At 40.8% G+C, this 20,179-nt stretch overlaps 1 protein-coding gene and 2 long non-coding RNA genes across 9 annotated transcripts; 1 reads left to right on the plus strand and 2 right to left on the minus strand.

The window, feature by feature from the left end:
• Nucleotides 1–572: 572 nt before the first annotated feature.
• On the plus strand, nt 573–19,279 carry immt (inner membrane protein, mitochondrial (mitofilin)). 4 transcript variants are annotated; one of them, XM_082178080.1, is made up of 14 exons: nt 573–764; nt 1,753–1,817; nt 3,147–3,339; nt 5,152–5,302; nt 7,962–8,060; nt 8,655–8,756; nt 8,868–9,001; nt 10,796–10,899; nt 11,152–11,287; nt 12,477–12,606; nt 13,297–13,520; nt 16,043–16,174; nt 17,103–17,232; nt 18,162–19,279. In XM_082178080.1, exons 1-14 carry the CDS (start codon nt 723–725, stop codon nt 18,767–18,769), a joined length of 2,250 nt encoding a protein of 749 aa, XP_082034206.1. In that variant the 5' UTR covers nt 573–722; the 3' UTR covers nt 18,770–19,279. The 4 variants fall into 4 exon arrangements, with proteins under 4 accessions (XP_082034206.1, XP_082034207.1, XP_082034209.1 ...); XM_082178081.1 differs by lacking the exon at nt 7,962–8,060; XM_082178083.1 differs by lacking the exons at nt 573–764; nt 1,753–1,817; nt 3,147–3,339; ... (2 more) ...; nt 8,655–8,756; nt 8,868–9,001 and adding an exon at nt 9,064–9,090.
• LOC309504801 lies at nt 6,702–7,955 on the minus strand. 2 transcript variants are annotated; one of them, XR_014208172.1, is made up of 2 exons: nt 7,690–7,955; nt 6,702–7,619 (listed from the first exon to the last, which is right to left on the minus strand). It is a non-coding gene; the product is annotated as an uncharacterized lncRNA (long non-coding RNA). The 2 variants fall into 2 exon arrangements; XR_014208173.1 differs by having other exon boundaries at nt 7,686–7,955.
• Nucleotides 13,561–15,545, minus strand: LOC309504799. 3 transcript variants are annotated; one of them, XR_014208167.1, is made up of 3 exons: nt 14,237–15,545; nt 13,643–14,065; nt 13,561–13,596 (listed from the first exon to the last, which is right to left on the minus strand). It is a non-coding gene; the product is annotated as an uncharacterized lncRNA (long non-coding RNA). The 3 variants fall into 3 exon arrangements; XR_014208168.1 differs by having other exon boundaries at nt 13,643–15,405; nt 15,451–15,541; XR_014208169.1 differs by having other exon boundaries at nt 13,643–15,360; nt 15,403–15,540.
• Nucleotides 19,280–20,179: the final 900 nt, after the last annotated feature.

Consider the following 20,179-nt stretch of genomic DNA (forward strand, 5'->3'; position numbering starts at 1 on the left):
ATTTGAAGGTGTCCGTTTCAGTTAATTATACATTTAAGTACGGATTAATAATAATTAACTACATTTATATTAGGGTGTGGTTTAGGTTAGTTGCATGTAATTAAGCATAATTAGTAATTACTATCTACATGTAACGTGTAACAAAGACACTGTAAAATAAAGTGGGTTACACTTTATTTTAAGGTGTCATTGTTAAAGTGTAATTATATATTTAAGTACTGAGTAATATTAATTAACTACATGTACTTAATATTGGGTTAGGATTGGGTTAGGTTGAAGAGTTAGTTGCATGTAATTATGCATAATTTACTGTTATTACTATGGGAAGTACATGTAACATTTGTAACAAGGACACTGTAAAATAAAGTGTTACCATAAAGTGTAACCTCTACACCTCAGCTGTCTCAATGAAAGCTCCATGCTTTCTATAAGCTGTGTATTTAATGGAAGAATGAGTATCATTTGGATATGAGTGAACACTTGAGAATCAACGAATGAAATCATTTCGCATCTGAGTATTTTCTCTTCGACGAGCTCGTGACGTATGCCGACGTTGGGCGTGCCTACTGCGCATGCGCTGCTCTGTCACACCGCGCACCAGTGCTGCTGCTGGAGCTAATCTACAGTGTGCTGGGGCTAGTCGCTGTCGAGGTTGATCACATTGATAATGTTTTGCTGAAACTGGTCGCATATTTCTGATCTTCAGTCCGGGACTCAGAATCATGCTGCGCGTGTGTTGGAAAGGGGCGCGTGCTGCAGCGCGGGTGAGTTTATCCTGCGCGAGCGGTCATTCAGTGACCCACACACAGCGAGGCCCGAGGACTCATGGCGTTACACTACGGTTAACACCAACCCCTTGAGTATTTATTTAATTAACGGGGGATTATATTAAACTAAACCGGAATGAGTTGAGGATTTCATTCAGTTGAGGTTTGTTATTTGTAGTTTAGGTGGCGCACGTCAAACGACGTAACGTGCCGTCGAAAGAGGCGTTTATAATATGATAGGCAGATCCGTCGAGCCAATGAAATCTCACGATTAAGTGAGTGACGCCCCCCTCCACCAATAAAAACCTAGCATGTACACTGGCGTAAAAATGGGCGGCCGTTGTATGATTCATATTTTCTGACACACTAGCTAGCCAACAGCTGTCTGAAAATCTTTAGTTTTTACATGTATTCGCCTTTATTTACACTTAACAGTATTTGACCAACATCCTGTTCACTAAGAACATTTTAAGCGTAGATCTATACTACAGACCGTGAACTGTTTATTGGGTTTGACCAATAGAAGGACGTGACCTTGTCATTGAAAAGTTCCGAAAGTTTCCCACACAAACGCTGACGTCACGTTCAGCATGGCGCTTTTATGCAAATGAGTGTCATGAATAATCGATGCTGTGGAAAGAAGCTGATAAACTTTCACCCGTCTTACTGACATTGAAGAAATAGAAACTAATCATTCATTAATTCATTCTTTCTTTCATTCATTCATTGTTGTTTACTGAATGTCTGATACACAATGATGATTTCTTGATTTGAGAGCCACCAATATATATATATATATATATATACTGAAAAACATTTAAATCTGAAATGAGTGGCTATCTGTTATTAATCGATGTAAAACAGTGTTTGTGCCCGGTGTAGAAGAAAGCTATCTCTTGAATATTGATTGCTGTAGTTGTTGATCTGATGTAGTGTGTGTGTGAGATGGTGATATGTGTGTGTTTGTGTGTTTGTTTCTCTGCAGTGTGGTAAAGTGTCGGGCCATCCGTTCCAGCACTGCCGCAGATACACCACAGCTGGAGACTCCGGGTACCTCGTCTAACCCTACACACACACACAACCATATTGCTGACTTATTTATTTTAAAACGTCCAGTGTTTTAACACACAGTGCATTAGCATGACAGTGACCGGTGACTTAAGAAAATGTACTAGCCATAATTATTTTTTGACAATAATGACACCAAAATTTCAATTCCAATTTCAATACCACAGCTAAAACTACTGGTCTAACTAATATAAATTTAAAACATAATTAAACACAAGTAAACAGTCAGTAATTAAATAAAGAACAAATAATCAAATTACAAGCAAAAGCACAAATAAATACAATATATCAAAGATACAGATTAAATAAACAGTGTTTGTCAGGTATAGGTCTGAAATTTAATATAAAGTAAGCAAATGTAAAATAACACTACACAGTCTTCACTGTATAAATTAAACATCCTTATTAATTAATCCTTATTAAAGTTACTAAAGTTATTCAGTCGAGAGCAGTGAGTGATTTTTGTCTTTGTTGTTTGATTAACATTATAAACTCAGACATCAGCAGGAATATTAGGCTGCTGTCCCTTTAAGAGTGAATGCACGGATCTAATACACTGATACACGCGTTTACTTTCTCAACTGTTTATGTCCATTTAAAGACATAACTGACTATGTTTACTAGGATACTTTTTTGACATAATTTTGTGTGAATTTGTCCGAGTAACGAAATGAGCTCCGCTTCACATCGTCTTGTGCTTGAATATTAAAATTTGCAAGACTTAAACTTTCGTGATGATGCAGCGCTGACCCGTCAACTGTCCCGAGTGTCGTTCATGTTTGTTCACGTTCATGTTAGGATTCATAAAAAGATTACTGGCCGACTGGTGAGTTACACTGTGTCATATACTTGCTTTTTACTTGTGTTTGGCGCTTAGCTTAGACATCTTTGAAATGAATGTTAGGCAGTGTTCACACTTGGCATGTTGGATTAAAGCGAGCTCTGCTGCGACTGCTTCTGTTAGTGCCCTTCATTTGATTAAGTGTGAACGCTGCCATCCGAACCCTGGTGCGCACCGACCAAACAAGCCTCCAGACAAACTAAAGACATCCAAACGAACCAAAAACAGGACATGACATCGCAAGATGCGACCCTAAAAAGGACAGAATGCTCAAGATTACCTGGTTCTTCTTAATCCTTATGCCTTTTATTCCACATCTTTAGGTTCTGTGTTAAAAATGACTGTGTGTGTGTCAGGTCTAAATGTATACTTTTCTGTTTTGGCCCAGAACTGAACTCCAGTATAAACACACTCTTAGTTTTAACATCTCACACTTGAATGCATCTCAAATCAGACTTTTTGCACCACAGATCCTCTGCTGGGAAGATAGTGGCCGCCAGTCTCCTGACGGTGGGTGGCGGTGTTGGCGGGACGATCCTCTATGCCAAGTGGGACCCGAAGTTTCGTGCAAATGTCGAGAAGAGCGTTCCTTACTCTGATCAAGTGTTTGGGATGGTGCTTGGGCCGCCCACCCCTCCACCCGTCCCTTTACTGAAGAAACCGGTAGGAGTTACTCTCACTTTCACTTTCACTCTGCCTGTCTTCAGTTCTGACAGTTAGACCAGAGACCATCATTCAGGGCTCGACTTTAAGCCTTGTCATGTTTCTCGTCCAGAATTATTATTTTTTGTGGTGTAAATATAAGCAATATTCTTTCACAATATCGGAGCTTTGTCATTTGTCATATTTACTAGGGCTGGGTATTGACACAAATTTCACAATTCGATTCGATTTCGATTCAATATTGATTATTTTGGATATCAGGTACAATACATGGAAAATTTCTAATCGCTTAACAAATCTCTTCACTAATGCTGTAAACTATGGGAGTCAGTGGTAGCCTATGGGCTTCATTAGCCCACTATCATATTGAAGGTAAAAATGAACTGATTTGTATACAAACACTTAAATTACCCTTTTATTTATTTTTATAATAATAAAGTTATATGAAATGTAAACATTTAAATGGTGGCTGTCATAAAAACTTGCCAGATTTATTCAAACATGCATTAAATATTGAAGAACATTAAAAATTATAATGAATATGTAATATGGTGCATATATTTAACAAAATGCTCCTCTCTAGAGTTTATGGTCACTGGATATGGTTTTTCTAAATGTGACGTTACATGACATTGTTTACAAGCTGATTTACTGACGTCTTTCCACGATTGAAACACTGATTGGGCGACTCCATGTCACATGATACGGACTTCGATAAGTTGTACTCTATCTTTTAACACACTTTCAGAAGCTCATTCATGTTTATTTCGCGCTGTAACTGGTGTTATCAAGGCGGAAGAGAAGATCATGTGCTTCTCTAGAGCTGAGCCAGAGCGATCTCACGCCACAGCCACAAAACGCTATTAATGTTTTGGAATATTGTAAGAAAATGGATGTAATTTGAAATCTGAGACTTTGTTTCATATCAATAATAACAAAGCACAAAGATTATTGAGATTTATTGGATGGGATGCAGCGCTACAATGTTACATTCATTCATCAGCTGAAAACAGGATGACTAATCGATTCTTGGGATTAAAGAATCGATATCGGTTCGTAAAAATGAGAATCGCTTAAAATCGAGAAATTGATATATTTTTTTTACCCAGCCCTAATATTTACCATAAGGGGATTTTTATTTATTTTTTACCTGCATATAGGGTGTTTTTCCCCCTAATTTTATTAAATGTATGATTCATCTTTCATTTTATATTCTCAAATTTGATTTGATCTAATAAGACACTATAGGGCTGTTACCAATCAAATGAATTCACATTTACACTGAAAAATTATAACTGCATTAAATAATGTTATGTTACTATTCGAAATATTTCCTTAAAATACAAATAAGAAATGCTTTTAAACATGAAAGTACACTACCAGTAGGTGGCGGCACATGACCGGCGTCTTAATAAGGGAGTCATTCATTCATCCAAACGATTCGTTCAAACGGCTGATTTATTCAGGAATAAGGCCGTGGTTATAAATGGGTCGTTGAATCTTTAACTCAATCGATGCATGCGTTCAAATTGCTGAATCAAAACCACGGCTGAGTGTTCCTGTGAGACACGCTGTGGTTCTGCTGTGATCTTTGTGTGGAAATATTTTTGCTGCTGAAACGGAACAAAGACAGTCAATATTTTGTGTCTAAAATGTAAGTGATTTAATATTAACTACTTGTTTATTGAACTGTTGTATAAATTCAGGACGAGTGTGAATGTCGAGCCCTGTCACTGATGTATTCAGACTCTCTGTGCCTCTGTCAGATGGACGTAGGCCATCAGTGATGAACAGGGATTTTTCTTTTAACAGGGAAAGTTCGAGCCCCTGCAGATCTCCTCAGTGCCAGAAGCATTGAAGGAGTCCAAGCAGCCGAAAGCCAAAGCCTCAAGGTCTGACCTGACACCTGTGGAAGCACCGGCACCGGCAGAAGAAGCTCCGGCACCGGCACAGACACTCCAGGGTGAGCGAGACACACTCTTCCTCTCACTCAGACCCTAGCACATCTCTCACATGGCCAACAGATACACTCCAGAAGTGGGTCTACTGTCAGTTAGGGGTGTGTGATACAGATATAGTCTACGATAATATCATGATTGTTTTAGTGATGTGTGATCTGACATTATCCAGAATGTCCCTCACTTCACTGAAACACACTCAGACACTAGAGCGTTTCACTCGTACACTACATGTAGTCTAGTAGGTGAGACTAGTGCACTTGTGCGTTTAGAGCGCACACTTTCACTGCGTGATTTACTCTATTAAAATCCTTTATAATGACCTCAATATTCAACATAAGGGGCAAAAATACCTCTGTCTTTATATTTATATCACTTAATATAGTTATATATAATATCTATATAATATATATGTGACTTACATTTTAGACACAATATCGCCTGTTTTTGCTCTATTTCGCAAATGAAGACAGTCAAATGCTTCGGTGCTTAATGAATCAACCGTTTGAATGAATCAGTAGAAACTCAATGACTTTCTCAGTAACAGTGACTTAATTTCACATTTAAAGTATCTTTTCATTTTTTTTAAAGATAATTACTAATCAATATTCAGCATTTTATATTTAGAACATCAGCACATTATTTCTGCATGTGATTAAACACATTCATGTCCCTCTAAATCCACTTATGTCTTATTATTATAATAGAATTTATTGATAAAAAATGTAAGAATTTGACACAAAAGATGATGCATACATTTATTTAGGTTAAAATGGCTTTATAAAGATAAAAATCAATGTAAACTGATTTTAAAAGATGGCTCTGTCACTGACCAGCACACACAATATTCAGGATGCCGTTATATGAGGAATTAATGTTTTAGTTGTTGCATTTTACATGAACCAAACTGAAATGAAGAGCAATTCACGATCATGCAGATTTCACTTGATGTAATGCACTGTGTGATATAGAATTATTAGGATTTATGGCACAGCGACAATAATTTAGGTCTGCAAATAGAAATAATAGTTCAGCTGTAATCAAATATTTCTAGGTCTGTATAGTACAAACACAACTATTGCCTGTAATATTAGGACCGACTTCTATTCACACCAAGAGCAAGTATTTAAGAATATATATTTATATATATATATATATCACAATATAGTGGACTGTTTTGGAATAATTGCTCATAAGCACAGTGAGTTGGATGATTGACAGGTGTGTTGGTTCTGAAAATCTCTCATTTATAAATCCTCTCCTGTGGCCTCATGGGATAGTAAAGTGCCCATCACATGCACTCTTCAGAATCTCACCAGAAGGAGTTGGTCATTGAGTATTTTTCGTTAAAAAAAAGTTGCTTATGAAAATGATTTATGAACATTATTTTAAATAAAAAAAATATTTTATGAAACATGTTAAACACTGAAACTGCTAGAAAATCAAAGCCAAAGTCGTGTTTCGAGAGTGTGTTTGGGTGCAGTAACAGATTTCCCCCATTAGATGCCAGTGAAACTCACTGGGACACCGTAGCTGTAATTTATCCAACTGGCTCTATAATATGCAGACCCAACTTATGCATGTTTTGTAAGATTCCCCTCTCTGTGAAACACTTCACTGGACTGTCCTGGGTATAATACAAGTAGAATGCTCTTTTATGAAGTTATTTCACTTAAGGACTTGTTTAGTAAGATTATGCCTGAAAAGGTTTTGGATTTTTTTTTATCATATTTCATTTAAAAAAAAAACTTTTGGTGTTTGTTTGCTTGGTTTTATTGTATTTATATGATATTTGTATTTTGTAATTTAATTTTTGCCATGAAAATAGCCTTAGATGCTGACATGGCATCTATCTATCTATCTATCTATCTATCTATCTATCTATCTATCTATCTATCTATCTATCTATCTATCTCTCTATCTATCTATCTATCTATCTATCTCTATCTATCTCTATCTATCTCTATCTATCTATCTCTATCTATCTCTATCTATCTCTATCTATCTATCAAATGCAGAAGCAGAAAACGGAAATAAAGCGAAATGGCACCATTTGGGACAAAATTGTCAAAATAAAAAAATACATTTATTAAAGGAAATGAGGGTGAAATAGTAAAATTCCAATAGAAATACACACCTGTGCCAAAATGTATGCAGTTGGCATTAATAACACAGGCAACAACTGAAGAAGACACGTGTCCATAAGGGTGCTCAAGGGTTACATTTCTGAATTAAAGTTGTAATAAAATTACAATAATGCTCACAACTTTTGAAAATTCAGAAATGTCGCAGAAGAGTTAAAGCACACACACACTAAAGCGACTGCTCTGCTGGATCAGATGTGTGTTTCTCATGAGTGCCACTGTTGTTGCAGAAGAGTTAAAGCACACACACACACACACACACACTAAAGCGACTGCTCTGCTGGATCAGATGTGTGTTTCTCATGAGTGCCACTGTTGTTGCAGAAGAGTTAAAGCACACACACACACACACACACACACACTAAAGCGACTGCTCTGCTGGATCAGATGTGTGTTTCTCATGAGTGCCACTGTTGTTGCAGAAGAGTTAAAGCACACACACACACACACACACACACACTAAAGCGACTGCTCTGCTGGATCAGATGTGTGTTTCTCATGAGTGCCACTGTTGTTGCAGAAGCCTCAGCAGAGGCCGCTCACATTATCTCTGCTATCAGCGATGTGCCCTCTGTGCCCGCGCCGGGTACGAGTGATGAAGGCCACGCGCCGCCGGCAGGTCAGAACCGGCTCACACACACGCCTGCTGCTCCCGACAACTGATACACACCCTGTGTGTGTGTGAGCGCATCAGATCAGTTGTTGGGCATCAGTGTCTCTTCCTCTCTGCATGTTCTCTAACGCCATCCATCCTCAGTGTGATCATGTGACTCATGCTAACATCTGTTGTGTTCGTTGTGTTTTCTTCAGTTCTTTACTAACACGATGTGCTAACCAGTCTTCTTTCCCATTAACTGACTAATGTCCATCCTCTTTTCTTTTTAATGCTCTGTGACCAATGTGCTTGAATGTTAGTCTGAGGAGAACTGATCATCTGAAACTGAACAGATACATCAGGTTATGAATCAATTTGGCAATTGTGTGTGTGAGAGAGAGAGAGAGAGAGAGAGAGAGAGAGTGTGTGTGTGTGTGTTGGTATGCAGCCAGTGAAGTCAGCGCACTAGAAAGATGCATTTATTGTCTTTCATTATTTCACATCACCCTTTTTTTTTGTTTTTTTTGGTTGCGATGGCAAACTCACATCTTTGTGAAACATGATTATATTTCCGCTGTAATCTGTGTGTAATCTCAGTGTGTGTGTGTGTGTGTGTAGCTGAAGAGTGTCATCATGAGCCTGTGCTGACGGAGAGACCCGCGGAGGAAGTGAGCGCTCGACTGGAGCAACAGGATCAAGCGGAGCAGCACGTGCTCACAGGTGAGTCTCACACACACTTCGACCAGTGGAGAGGACACAATTATTTCATGTTTCTGAAAGACGTCTCTTATGCTCACCAACAGTAATATTGTGAATATTCTGTGATTGCAGCTCTGACGGCGGGGCTGGAGGAGTCTCTGAGCAGCTCCGCGAAGATCACGCTTCAGGCCATCGGAGCCCAGGAGGCGGCACTCACTGCCATCACTGCACACACTGACCAGCTCAGAGAAGCCATGGACTCACAGGTGAACACACACACACACACACACACACTCACTCACTCACTGCCATCACTCCACACACTGACCAGCTCAGAGAAGCCATGGACTCACAGGTGAACACACACACTCACTCACACACACTCACTGCACACACTGACCAGCTCAGAGAAGCCATGGACTCACAGGTGAACACACACACTCACTCACACACACTCACTGCACACACTGACCAGCTCAGAGAAGCCATGGACTCACAGGTGAACACTCACTCACTGCAGAGCAGATCAATCAATCACAACAGACTGGACCATCTGGCCAATCAGAGCAGAGTAGACCAATCACGAGAGAGAGAGAGAGAGAGGCCGCGCGCACTCACTATTAATAATAATAATAGCTAATTTTATTTATTTTTTTTGACCAAATGTGACCAAAACGGTTATAAAAATGCTGTCATTATAACATTTCATGGTGTGACACAGACTTCAGAGCAGCCAAAGCGTCAACAAGCTTCCCCGTACTTTTTGACAAGCGTCCTTGACAGGGCGGCCAGAGCTTCTTTGCAGCTCAAGTCGGCGGCGATGTGAACGTACAGTTACTGTTTAATTTTGTTTAATTTCGTTTGGTTTTCGTGTTTAGCTGTGAACAGAGCCCACGCGCGGTTATGATTGGCTGTGGTTTATGATTGATTTTGTCGTCTTGTAGCTTTGTCACGTCAGGTTAGGACAAGGTAAACTAAAAAATAATAATAATAATTATAAAAGGGTCACGGACCACGGGAAGCAGCCTTTTCACTGCACACGATATTAGGATACGACTGTCGCATTTCGCCCCCTAGTGGCAGTAGCACATAATTTTAAAATTGATCATGCGCAGCCATTACCTTCATTAATTTACCATGGTAGAATTAATAAATCAATATATGCACATTAGATAAACTACCAACATTACTTTTGAAGGACAAATATTATGGGTTTTCCAGGACTTAAATAATTAATATTTATCAAATAATTATTTCAGACCTACACTACCAGTCAAAAGGTTTCGGACAGTAAGATTTTTAAGAGTTCTTGTCTTAGGACAACTTTGATGCACTTTTTTGATCCACTTCAAATGTTGACTACTGTATATTCAAACAGAAAAGTTATTTTAAATAGTAAAAATATTTCAAAATTGTACTGTTTTTGCTGTACTTTGGATCAAATAAATGCAGGCTTGGGGAGTGTCTTCTTTAAAAAACATAAAAAAAATCTTACTGTCCAAACCTTTTGACTGGTAGTGTAAATAATCATCATAACCATTTTACAGAAATAGCCTAGTGTTTGTAACATTTTAATGAAAACATCAGTTTTTCAAACTTTACACTCATAGCTTTGATCTTAATACTTCACATCCAGTCGGTTGGTTGCATACGGTGTAGTCATTCAAGTTCAAATATTAATGTATCCACGGCTCAAATTGTTTGGATTTAAAACACTGTCTGTGGCTGTTTTTTGTCTGCTCGGTGCTCCGCAAAACAGCGGCCTGTTTTGCCGTTCATTATAGGTCATGGAAATTCATCTTTTTAGTCAGGGAAAAGTCAGGGAATTTGACATTTGGTTTAGAGTGGGAACCCTGGAGACTGAATCCTTATTGTGAGAAAAGAGCTGATGCTGCAGTATATAATGAGAAAACGAGTGTGGGCGGTCCATGTGTGTGAGACGTCTGAAGCTGTGACAAGCTGTTTTCTGCTGGTCATAACACGTGTGTGTGTGTGTGTGTGTGTGTGTGTGTGTGTGTGTGTGTGTGTGTGTGTGTGTGTGTGTGTGTGTGTGTGCGCAGACTCCTCCAGATGAGAAGTCTGCTCAGTGGAAAGCTCTGACTGATGCTCTGAGTGAGAGAACCAGAGCCGTGGATGAGGCTGGAGACGCCCTGCTGAAAGCCAAGTGAGATCATCACACACACACACACACACACACACACACACACGGATATAGAGGAGGACACAGTTACTGGAGCCTCGCTTCACCCTATCAGCTGTTTTGTCATGTTAATGTTGGTATATATACATGATATATATCACAACCTTCTTATTTTTGTTAGAAATGAAATGTTTCTGTGTGTATTTTCTATCATCTAATGGAGTATCCTGCCCAGAGAGAGGCTTACTCGTACTGTCCTGTTCTGTGTGTGTTTAGAGGAGAGCTAGAGAAGCTTCGGGAAGTGATCAACAGCGCAAAACAAACCAAGATCAACTCGGCGAGACCCCAGATCCTGGCGGCCGAGGAGAACCTGCACAGCATGATCGTGGATCTGGATAAAGTAGTGACCAAGGTGAGGATCTCAATCTGTGTTAATACAGGCAAACCACAAACTACTCACACACCAGATATCATTTGTGATATTTTTTTTACTAGTGTGTGCAGGACACTATAGTTCATTCAAGCAAGTGAGGAGAGCAAAATCAGTTTCAGTTTAGTTTATTTCTAAAGCACATTTAGTGACCGCAGCAAGGCTGACCAAAGGCAGTACAGAAGAAGAAGACCATACGATGACAGATGAAAGGAAACGGAGAAGAACAAAACAAGACATTATAATGTATTTAAAAAAGTGTGACGAGCCACAGAAAAAGCTCTACCACCCCGAGCCAGCTCTTGGAGTTTGAAGTTTTGATCTTCAGACCTTATAAACCCGTGAGGGATTATAGAGGTGTAGTAATAGACGGATAGCTCTGCGTTTGATTATGTAGAGATTTATAGATATGCATTTTGAACCATTTGTATATGAGAAGTTTGAGTTATGTACCATAATAGATGGACTTGCAATAATCCAGCCTAGTCGTAGTAAAAGCATGGATTGGGACTTCCAGAGACTTCTCGGATAGAAACGGCTTAATTTTAGCAAGAAAGCGGAGATGAAAGAAATTAGAACCAATCACAGAGCTGATGTTTATTAAACTTAAGGGAATAAAATAAAGTAAACTGTGACATATTATACCCAGATATTCTTCATACAGGGACTACCAGTAACAATTATAAACTTTTGGGACCAAAAATGATTCAGACACTTTGAGCTGATCATGTTTTGCTGAAGTGTTTTAATAACTAATTCTCTTTTTACACACAGACTGAACAAAATGAAGCATTGCTTGGTGATTGGTTGAGCTAAACTGGTATTATCTAATTGTGTAGTTAAATTTAACAGCTGACAGATATTCAACATAATTCATGTGTGAGACAGTCTAACAGAAGGACGGACAAAACCAGTCAAATATCAACTGAGTTCTGCTCATATTTTATCACCATTTTCTAAACTATAGCGAATAAACTGATAATGTGAGAAATGTTGAAGGTGTCTGAATAATGTTGATTTGACTGTATGAATGAGAGTAGAGCCTGTAATCCCTTTAGCTTTATACCCACAGAGACGCATCAGTGTGTCCCGTCTGGAGTGCGTGTCTCACACCTGAGTGTTGTGTTTTTGTGTGTGTGTGCGTGTGTGTGCGCGTGTGTGTGTTGTGCAGGTGCAGACGGCGCAGTCGGAGGCGAAGGTCGTGTCTCAGTACAGTGAGCTGGTGAACGAAGCCAAAGCTCAGTTCCAGCAGGAGCTCGCCAACATCACACCGGAGATCCAGGCCAACTGGAAGGGACTCTGTAAGATCTCACACACACACATGGCCCAGTTTACTACGGGTGGGGATCTTTTGGCACCTCACGATTCGGTTCAAATCGATTCTCGATTTTTAAGCAAATTTTCATTTGATATGTGCATTGATTTGATTGTAGTTTACAGTTTTGTGTTACTTCTCATATTTGACTGCGGTTGACAGTAAAAAAAAATGAGTCACCCCAATATTATTAACATTAATGAAACTGAAGGCTACAGTTTATGAGGCTGCTGTCCCTTTAAGAATGAACGCACTGGTCTAATATACTGTTACACATCTGATTTTCTCTAATTTGTTTTCGTTCGCGTTGGACAGACTCTGTTTACATTTAATACTCCACATAATGTGCACTTTGACACAACTGTGTGTGTATCTGTGGAAGAAAACTGCACTGGCGATCTCATGTGAGAGGCTCATCTGTGCTCGTACTTCATCTGTGTGTCCGTCAGCGCGAGCACCGCTTTCAGTCCTTTACTTTAACTTTAAGTAGGACTGCGAAGTCATATTTAAATCATATCTTTGTTCAGTTGTAGCTATTTGTTGCGATATGCAAATTTTTTTATTTGGCCTTTTTTAATTAGCGAGTGTTTACTGGTCTTTAATAATGCTTGAAGTGTATCCACTCATGCCAAACCTAGCCAACCTAGTTCCAGCTCTGCTCTGTTGTGTTTGCCAGCGGGAAAGCTGAGTGCCGATGACTTGAACTCCCTGATCGCTCACGCGCACCGGCGCATCGACCAGCTGAACCGCGAGCTAGCGGAGCAGCGCGTGCGTGAGCAGATCCACATCGAGACGGCGCTGGAGCAGCAGAAGCTGGAGAACCAGCGAGCGCAGGAGAGAGCCGTGGTGTCAGCACTCGAGCACAGCCGAGAGGACATCAGGATCCAGCAGGAGAAGAAGGTGCTGCAACACACTCACTCATACGCTAAACATACGCTCACACGCTAAACACACTCACACGCTAAACACACACACACTGCAACACACTCACTCACACACTCACACGCTAAACACACTCACACGCTAAACACACACGCTGCAACACACGCACACGTTAAACACACTCACACTGCAACACACACACTCACACGTTGAAACACACTCACACCCTAACACGCTAAACACACTCACACGCTAAACACACACACGCTGCAACACACGCACATGCTAAACACACTCACACTGCAACACACACACTCACATGCTAAGCACACTCGCACACGCTAAACACTCACGCTGAAACACACGCACACGCTAAACACTCATGCTGAAACACGCACACGCTAAAAACACTCATGCTGAAACACGCACACGTTAAACACTCATGCTGAAACACACGCACACGCTAAACACTCATGCTGAAACACACGCACACGCTAAACACTCATGCTGAAACACACGCACACGCTAAACACTCATGCTGAAACACACGCACACGCTAAACACTCACGCTAAAACACACACACTAAATACACTCACGCTAAACACTCACATGTTAACATGCTAAACACACTCACGCTGAAACACACTCACGCTAACACGCTAAACACACCCACACGCTAAACACACTCACACACTGAAACATACTCACACACGCTAAACACTCATGCTGAAACATACTCACATGCTGAAACACTCACTGCAGCACACGCTGAAATGCACTCACGCTAAACACACTCACACGCTGCAACACACACACTCAACATGCTCACACGTTAAACACTCACGCTGCAACACACTCACGTTAACATGCTAAACACGCTAGCATGCTAAACACACTCACATGCTGCAACACACTCACGCTCACAAGCTAAAGACTCACACGCTGCAACACACTCACATGTTAACATGCTAAACACGCACACGCTAAACACTCACGCTGAAACACACGCACACGCTAAACACTCATGCTGAAACACACGCACACGCTAAACACTCACGCTGAAACACACGCACACCCTAAACACTCATGCTGAAACACACGCACACGCTAAACACTCATGCTGAAACACACGCACACGCTAAACACTCACGCTGAAACACACGCACACCCTAAACACTCATGCTGAAACACACGCACACGCTAAACACTCATGCTGAAACACACGCACACGTTAAACACTCATGCTGAAACACGCACACGCTAAACACTCACGCTGAACACTCACACGTTAACATGCTAAACACACTCACGCTGAAACACACTCGCGCTAACACGATAAACACACTCACACGCTAAACACTCTCACACACTGAAACATACTCACACGCTAAACACTCATGCTGAAACATACTCACACGCTGAAACACACGCACACGCTAAACACTCACGCTGAAACACGCACACGCTAAACACTCACGCTGAAACACGCACACGCTAAACACTCACGCTGAAACACACGCACACGCTAAACACTCATGCTGAAACACACGCTAAACACTGAAACACGCTAAATACACTCATGCTAAACACACACGTTAACATGCTAAACACACTCACGCTAACATGCTAAACACACTCACACACTTAAACATACTCACACGCTGAAACACACTCACACTGCAGCACACGGTGAAACGCACTCACGCTAAACACACTTACACGCTGCAACACACACACTCAACATGCTCACACGCTAAACACTCACGCTGCAACACACATGCTAACATGTTAAAAAACGCTAGCATGCTAAACACACTCACACACTGCAACACTCACATGCTGCAACACACTCACACGCTAACACGCTAAACACACGCTGCAACACACTCACACGCAAACATGCTAAACACACGCTGCAACACACTCACACGCTAACACGCTAAACACACGCTGCAACACACTCACACGCAAACACGCTAAACACACGCTGCAACACACGCTAACACGCTAAACACACGCTGCAACACACTCACACGCTAAACACACGCTGCAACACGCTAAACACGCTGCAACACGCTAAACACACGCTGCAACACACTCACACGCTAACACGCTAAACACACGCTAAACACACTCACACGCTAACACGCTAAACACGCTGCAACACACTCACACGCTAAACACACTCACACGCTGAAGCCAAACGCAGCACCACTCAAATGCTGGGATATATTACTGTTTTAGTTTTTGAAAAAATCTCTTCAGCTCATCAAGGCTACATTTATCTGATCAAAAATACAGAAAAAACAGTAATATTGTGAAATTTATTATTCCAATGTAAAACAGCTGTTTTCTATGTGTATATATATATATTAGTAAAATGTAATTTATTCCTGACAGCTGTTTGATTTTCAGCATCATTACTCCAACTTGAGAAAGCCTGACGAGAAATTTTTACGCAGATTTAATAGCATGAAATTGGAACTTTTTAAAATTGGAGCAGTTTTAAAGTGTGTGTGTGTGTGTGTGTGTGTGTCAGCTCCAGGAGGTGCGTGAGGTGCTGGAGGCTGAGATGAGGACTCAGCTGAGGCGTCAGGCGGCGGCTCACACTGATCACCTGAGGGACGTGCTGAAGGTCCAGGAGCAGGAGCTGCGCCAGGAGGCTCAAGAGGTGCGCACAGATACACATCAATCGCTCATTTAACAGTTAGAGGAGTTCCTCACGACAGAAATGAGATGGGCTTCCTGTTTGACTGACTCAGTTTTAGTCAGTTCTCCTTTGATCAACCAATATTTACATCTTACACCCCTAGAATCGAACTTTTAGTCTGAGCTGTTTTCATTGGATGCGTGAACAAAACTTTACTAAGCATTATTTGTAGCGACTGCCGTTCAATTAAGCGCAATAAGCTTCGTGCTTTGAAAGCTGAGACTTTAAAAAGAAACAAATATGGTCAGTTTCATCACTTAATTCAGTCAGTAAATGTGTGTTTGTGTCTCTTCAGTGTGTGTGACAGATGAAGCGATCATCTCTTCCTCTTTACTACTAGTTACAGCAGCAAATACACATCAGTGAACATCAGAAGATACAGAACAACTCACTGAACTCAGTCATGTCTCATGTAATCCATCAATCAGTGTTTCAACCGCAGAAAGACGTCAATAAAACAATATAACGTCATGTTTACCTCAGAAAAGCCGTTCAGTGATCATAAACTCGACAGTCAGATGGAAAAATAAGGAGCGTTTTGATAAATATATATAACATTACATACTATATTTTTACTTAACCTGTTATATTATATTAACATATTACACACGTTACAAATGTAAATGTACCCAGATTAGCCCGAAGGCTAGTTTTAATCGGTAGTTCCTTTGCCAGATGTGATTAGGCCTAAAACTAGAGAAGAGGGTAAAACAATAACAACAATAATAGAACTTGGTGTTTCGGTTTCTGATGCTACTTCATTTTAGTAGCAACACTAATCCATTATGTCCATAACTATCTCTAGTGTTCTCCACTTCTACTGAAACAGTATTGAAAAGAGATGATGATATCCATCTAAACGTGTGTGTGTGTGTGTGTGTGTGTGTAGGTCCTGAGCAGTAAGATGATGGAGCAGGAGACTCATTACCGCAGACTGACCCAGGAGCAGCTGGACACCTTCACACTGGACATGAACGCAGCGTACGCCCGACTCAAGGGCATTGAGGAGGCCATCGACAGTAAGCCTTCCTAAACTCGCTCTTCACACACATACAAAAATGGGCGGGAGACAGGAATATGGTTTGTGCTGCATATTTCAGATAATACCCGAGTTATGTCTTTTGAGTCTTTCTGTTCAAAATGTAATTTATTCGACAGAAAACAGTATGATAACCTTATCAAAGCAATCCCACAATCTATAATCCAGATGTCGTCTTAAACGTTCCTCACAGTAACGTAACGCGCTGTCTTCCTAAAACCAGTGTTGAAGTTAAGATTTTAAGAACAAAATATCTTAAATTTCCAGTTGCACCATAAGCTAAAGAAGTGCTCTTTAAAGCTCTTAATGGAGTATATCCATCTAGAGAATGATTAAGATGTCGATTTGCTCTTTTTGTGTTGATCAGATTGAAACAACAGAACATCTGGTTTATGATTATACATTTGCCTGTGCGTTTTGGGAGGATTCGCATTACTGGTTTCCTAAATTTGAAGATTTACCTGTATTAACAAAGGAAAATGTAATATTTGGTATTTTTATGACAGATGAAACGCATGACATGAAATTCTTTTTACAAAAGAACAGATTCCTGAAAACACTACCAAACGTTTTTCATGAGGAACTGTGCCATTACTTCTTATCGCTAAAATGAATGAAGAAAAAGAAGGCCTTAATCGTATCTACTTTGATAGAGGATCTTAAACTCGCTGAAAACCCCTAGTCTTTTATTTCTTTATTTCTTTAAACATATTTTTATTTTATTTCTTTATTTTATTTATATTTTATTTATCTTATGTTATGGTACTTGTCTGTTGTCTGATTGAGACATTTCATATTTTGTACCAGGCCAGTTATGGTTGTTAACATCGTTCAGTTAAGTTCTTAAAACTTCAGCCACATCCGGCTTGCGTTTGACCTTCGATTGACGTGTTCTCTCCTGTCTCGAAGGTCATGTGACTGCTGAGGAAGAGGCCCGCAAGGCTCACCAGTTGTGGCTTTCCGTAGAGGCTCTGAACTACACGCTGAAGTCCGCCGGTGCCGACTCCCCCACCGAGCCTCTAGAGGGCGCTGTGCTCGCCATCAAACAAACCTGTGCGGAAAACGAGTTCGCCCAGGCGCTGGCCACCGCCATTCCCGAAGAGTCTCTGAGCCGAGGCGTCTACAGCGAAGCTAGCCTCCGCGCGCGCTTCTACGACATCCGCCGGCTCGCGCGCCGCGTGGCACTCATCGACGAGACCCGCAACAGCCTATACCAGTACTTCCTATCCTACCTGCAGTCCGTCCTTTTGTTCGAGAGAGAGCAAGAAGCGCCGCCGGCTAAACTAGCGGCCGAAGATCTCGACACGTTCAAGCTGCTCGCCTACGCTACTTACAGCATCGAGCGCGGAGACCTGGAACTAGCCGCGAAGTTCATCAACCAGCTACGCGGCGAGTCGCAGCGCGTGGCGCAGGACTGGCTCAAAGAAGCCCGGCTCACTTTAGAAACCAAGCAGGTGATCAGCCTGCTCTCGGCGTATGCTAATGCCGTGGGGTTGGGCACCACACAGGTCCCTTAGCCACACCCACATGCCCTTAGCCACACCCACATATCCCTTAGCCACACCCACTGGCCCCTTAGCCACACCCACTCTGTGGAGGTTATGTAAATTACGAGGCGTGTCATTTGCCCGCTGTTAACGGAGCCTTCTGCTCAAGCTGATTAATTTATTAATAGTTTTGTGTGCTAGCCAGAAATCTGTCCGAATTACTTTTGCAGGAAGTCTTTGCCCTTAAAACAGTTCTCAAGTGGCATACCAACCAGAACAGCCAGTAGCTGCACCTCATATACGCGGAGAAACACATCTCAAGGTTGTGTTGATCTTGACAGTGGCGGCACTCACTGTATATGATTGAAGTGCCTCCGGGTCATCGGATGGTAACCTGTTCACCGCTTCACGATGCACGTGTAACTCTTCAGTTTCAAAGTTAAATATTTACTGGTTGTTTATTAATCCAGATTGTTGAGAATAATCAGTGCTTTTCTCATTCAATACTGGAGATCAATAAATCATGGTTGTTGACAAGAATGGCATTTCAGTTATTTGCATGTGTGAGTTTTAAAAACAGTCGGATCTGGTTTAGCAGGGGTTTGTTTTAATCTTAAAGTCCCCCTGTGGTGAAGATCCAGCGTTTAATGTTGTTTATGTGTGTATGTGGTGTTTTTAATACGCTTTAAGACAAACCATGTGTAAATTCATAAGTCGACAGCATTGCTGAGTATTTTCTCCTTAAAACTGCAGTGAACCAAAGACAGTCTCAAACACACGCTTTGAAATCACTGGTGTTTCTGACGTCACAAACTACCTTGTAACCAATCAGATCAACGTGTGATCGTCAACCAGTGGATCTCTGAGCTGAGTGAGTGAGTGGAGGCGGGGCTCATTTGCATATTTATAGAACTGCACATACTAAATGAGGCAGTTACATTCAAGATATTTTAAGGCATTTTTTTTTATATATATGTCATATTGGTGATCAAAGATGAGTTTTTTAACACATTTTTTTGTTATTTTAACTGTTTACCAAAACATGCTCAAATTACTGTTTAATAATGAATGTGGGCTTAAAGTGCACAATCTCAGCTTAATTTTAAGGGTATTCACATCCAAATTGGAGGAAAGGTTTAGGAATTACTGCTCTTTAATATGTAGACCCCTCTTTTTCAAGGGACCAAAAGTAATTGGACAATTGACTCAAAAGCTGTTTCATGGACAGGTGTTATTTCATCAACAATTAAGCAGGTAAAAGGTCTGGTGTTTTTACTTTTGTATTTGGAAGCTGTTGCTGTGAACACACATCATGCACGTGAAACAGGCTTCAAACGCAAAAGCCATCCATCAGAGAGATGGCAGGAACATTAGGAGTGGCCAAATCAACCATTTGGTACAGGACTAAAAAATGCATTGGTGAGCTCAGCAACACAAGAA

The sequence above is a fragment of the Leuciscus leuciscus genome, assembly GCF_965113295.1.
Source record: "Leuciscus leuciscus genome assembly, chromosome: 8".
NCBI lineage: Eukaryota > Metazoa > Chordata > Actinopteri > Cypriniformes > Leuciscidae > Leuciscus > Leuciscus leuciscus.

Bases quoted from the DNA above. Each gene is read 5' to 3' on its own strand.
- immt (XM_082178080.1), top strand. From the start codon at position 723: ATGCTGCGCGTGTGTTGGAAAGGGGCGCGTGCTGCAGCGCGG. The intron at 10,900-11,151 runs GTGAGATCATCA...GTGTGTGTTTAG, and splicing joins GACGCCCTGCTGAAAGCCAA to AGGAGAGCTAGAGAAGCTTC. The intron at 11,288-12,476 runs GTGAGGATCTCA...TGTGTTGTGCAG, and splicing joins TGGATAAAGTAGTGACCAAG to GTGCAGACGGCGCAGTCGGA.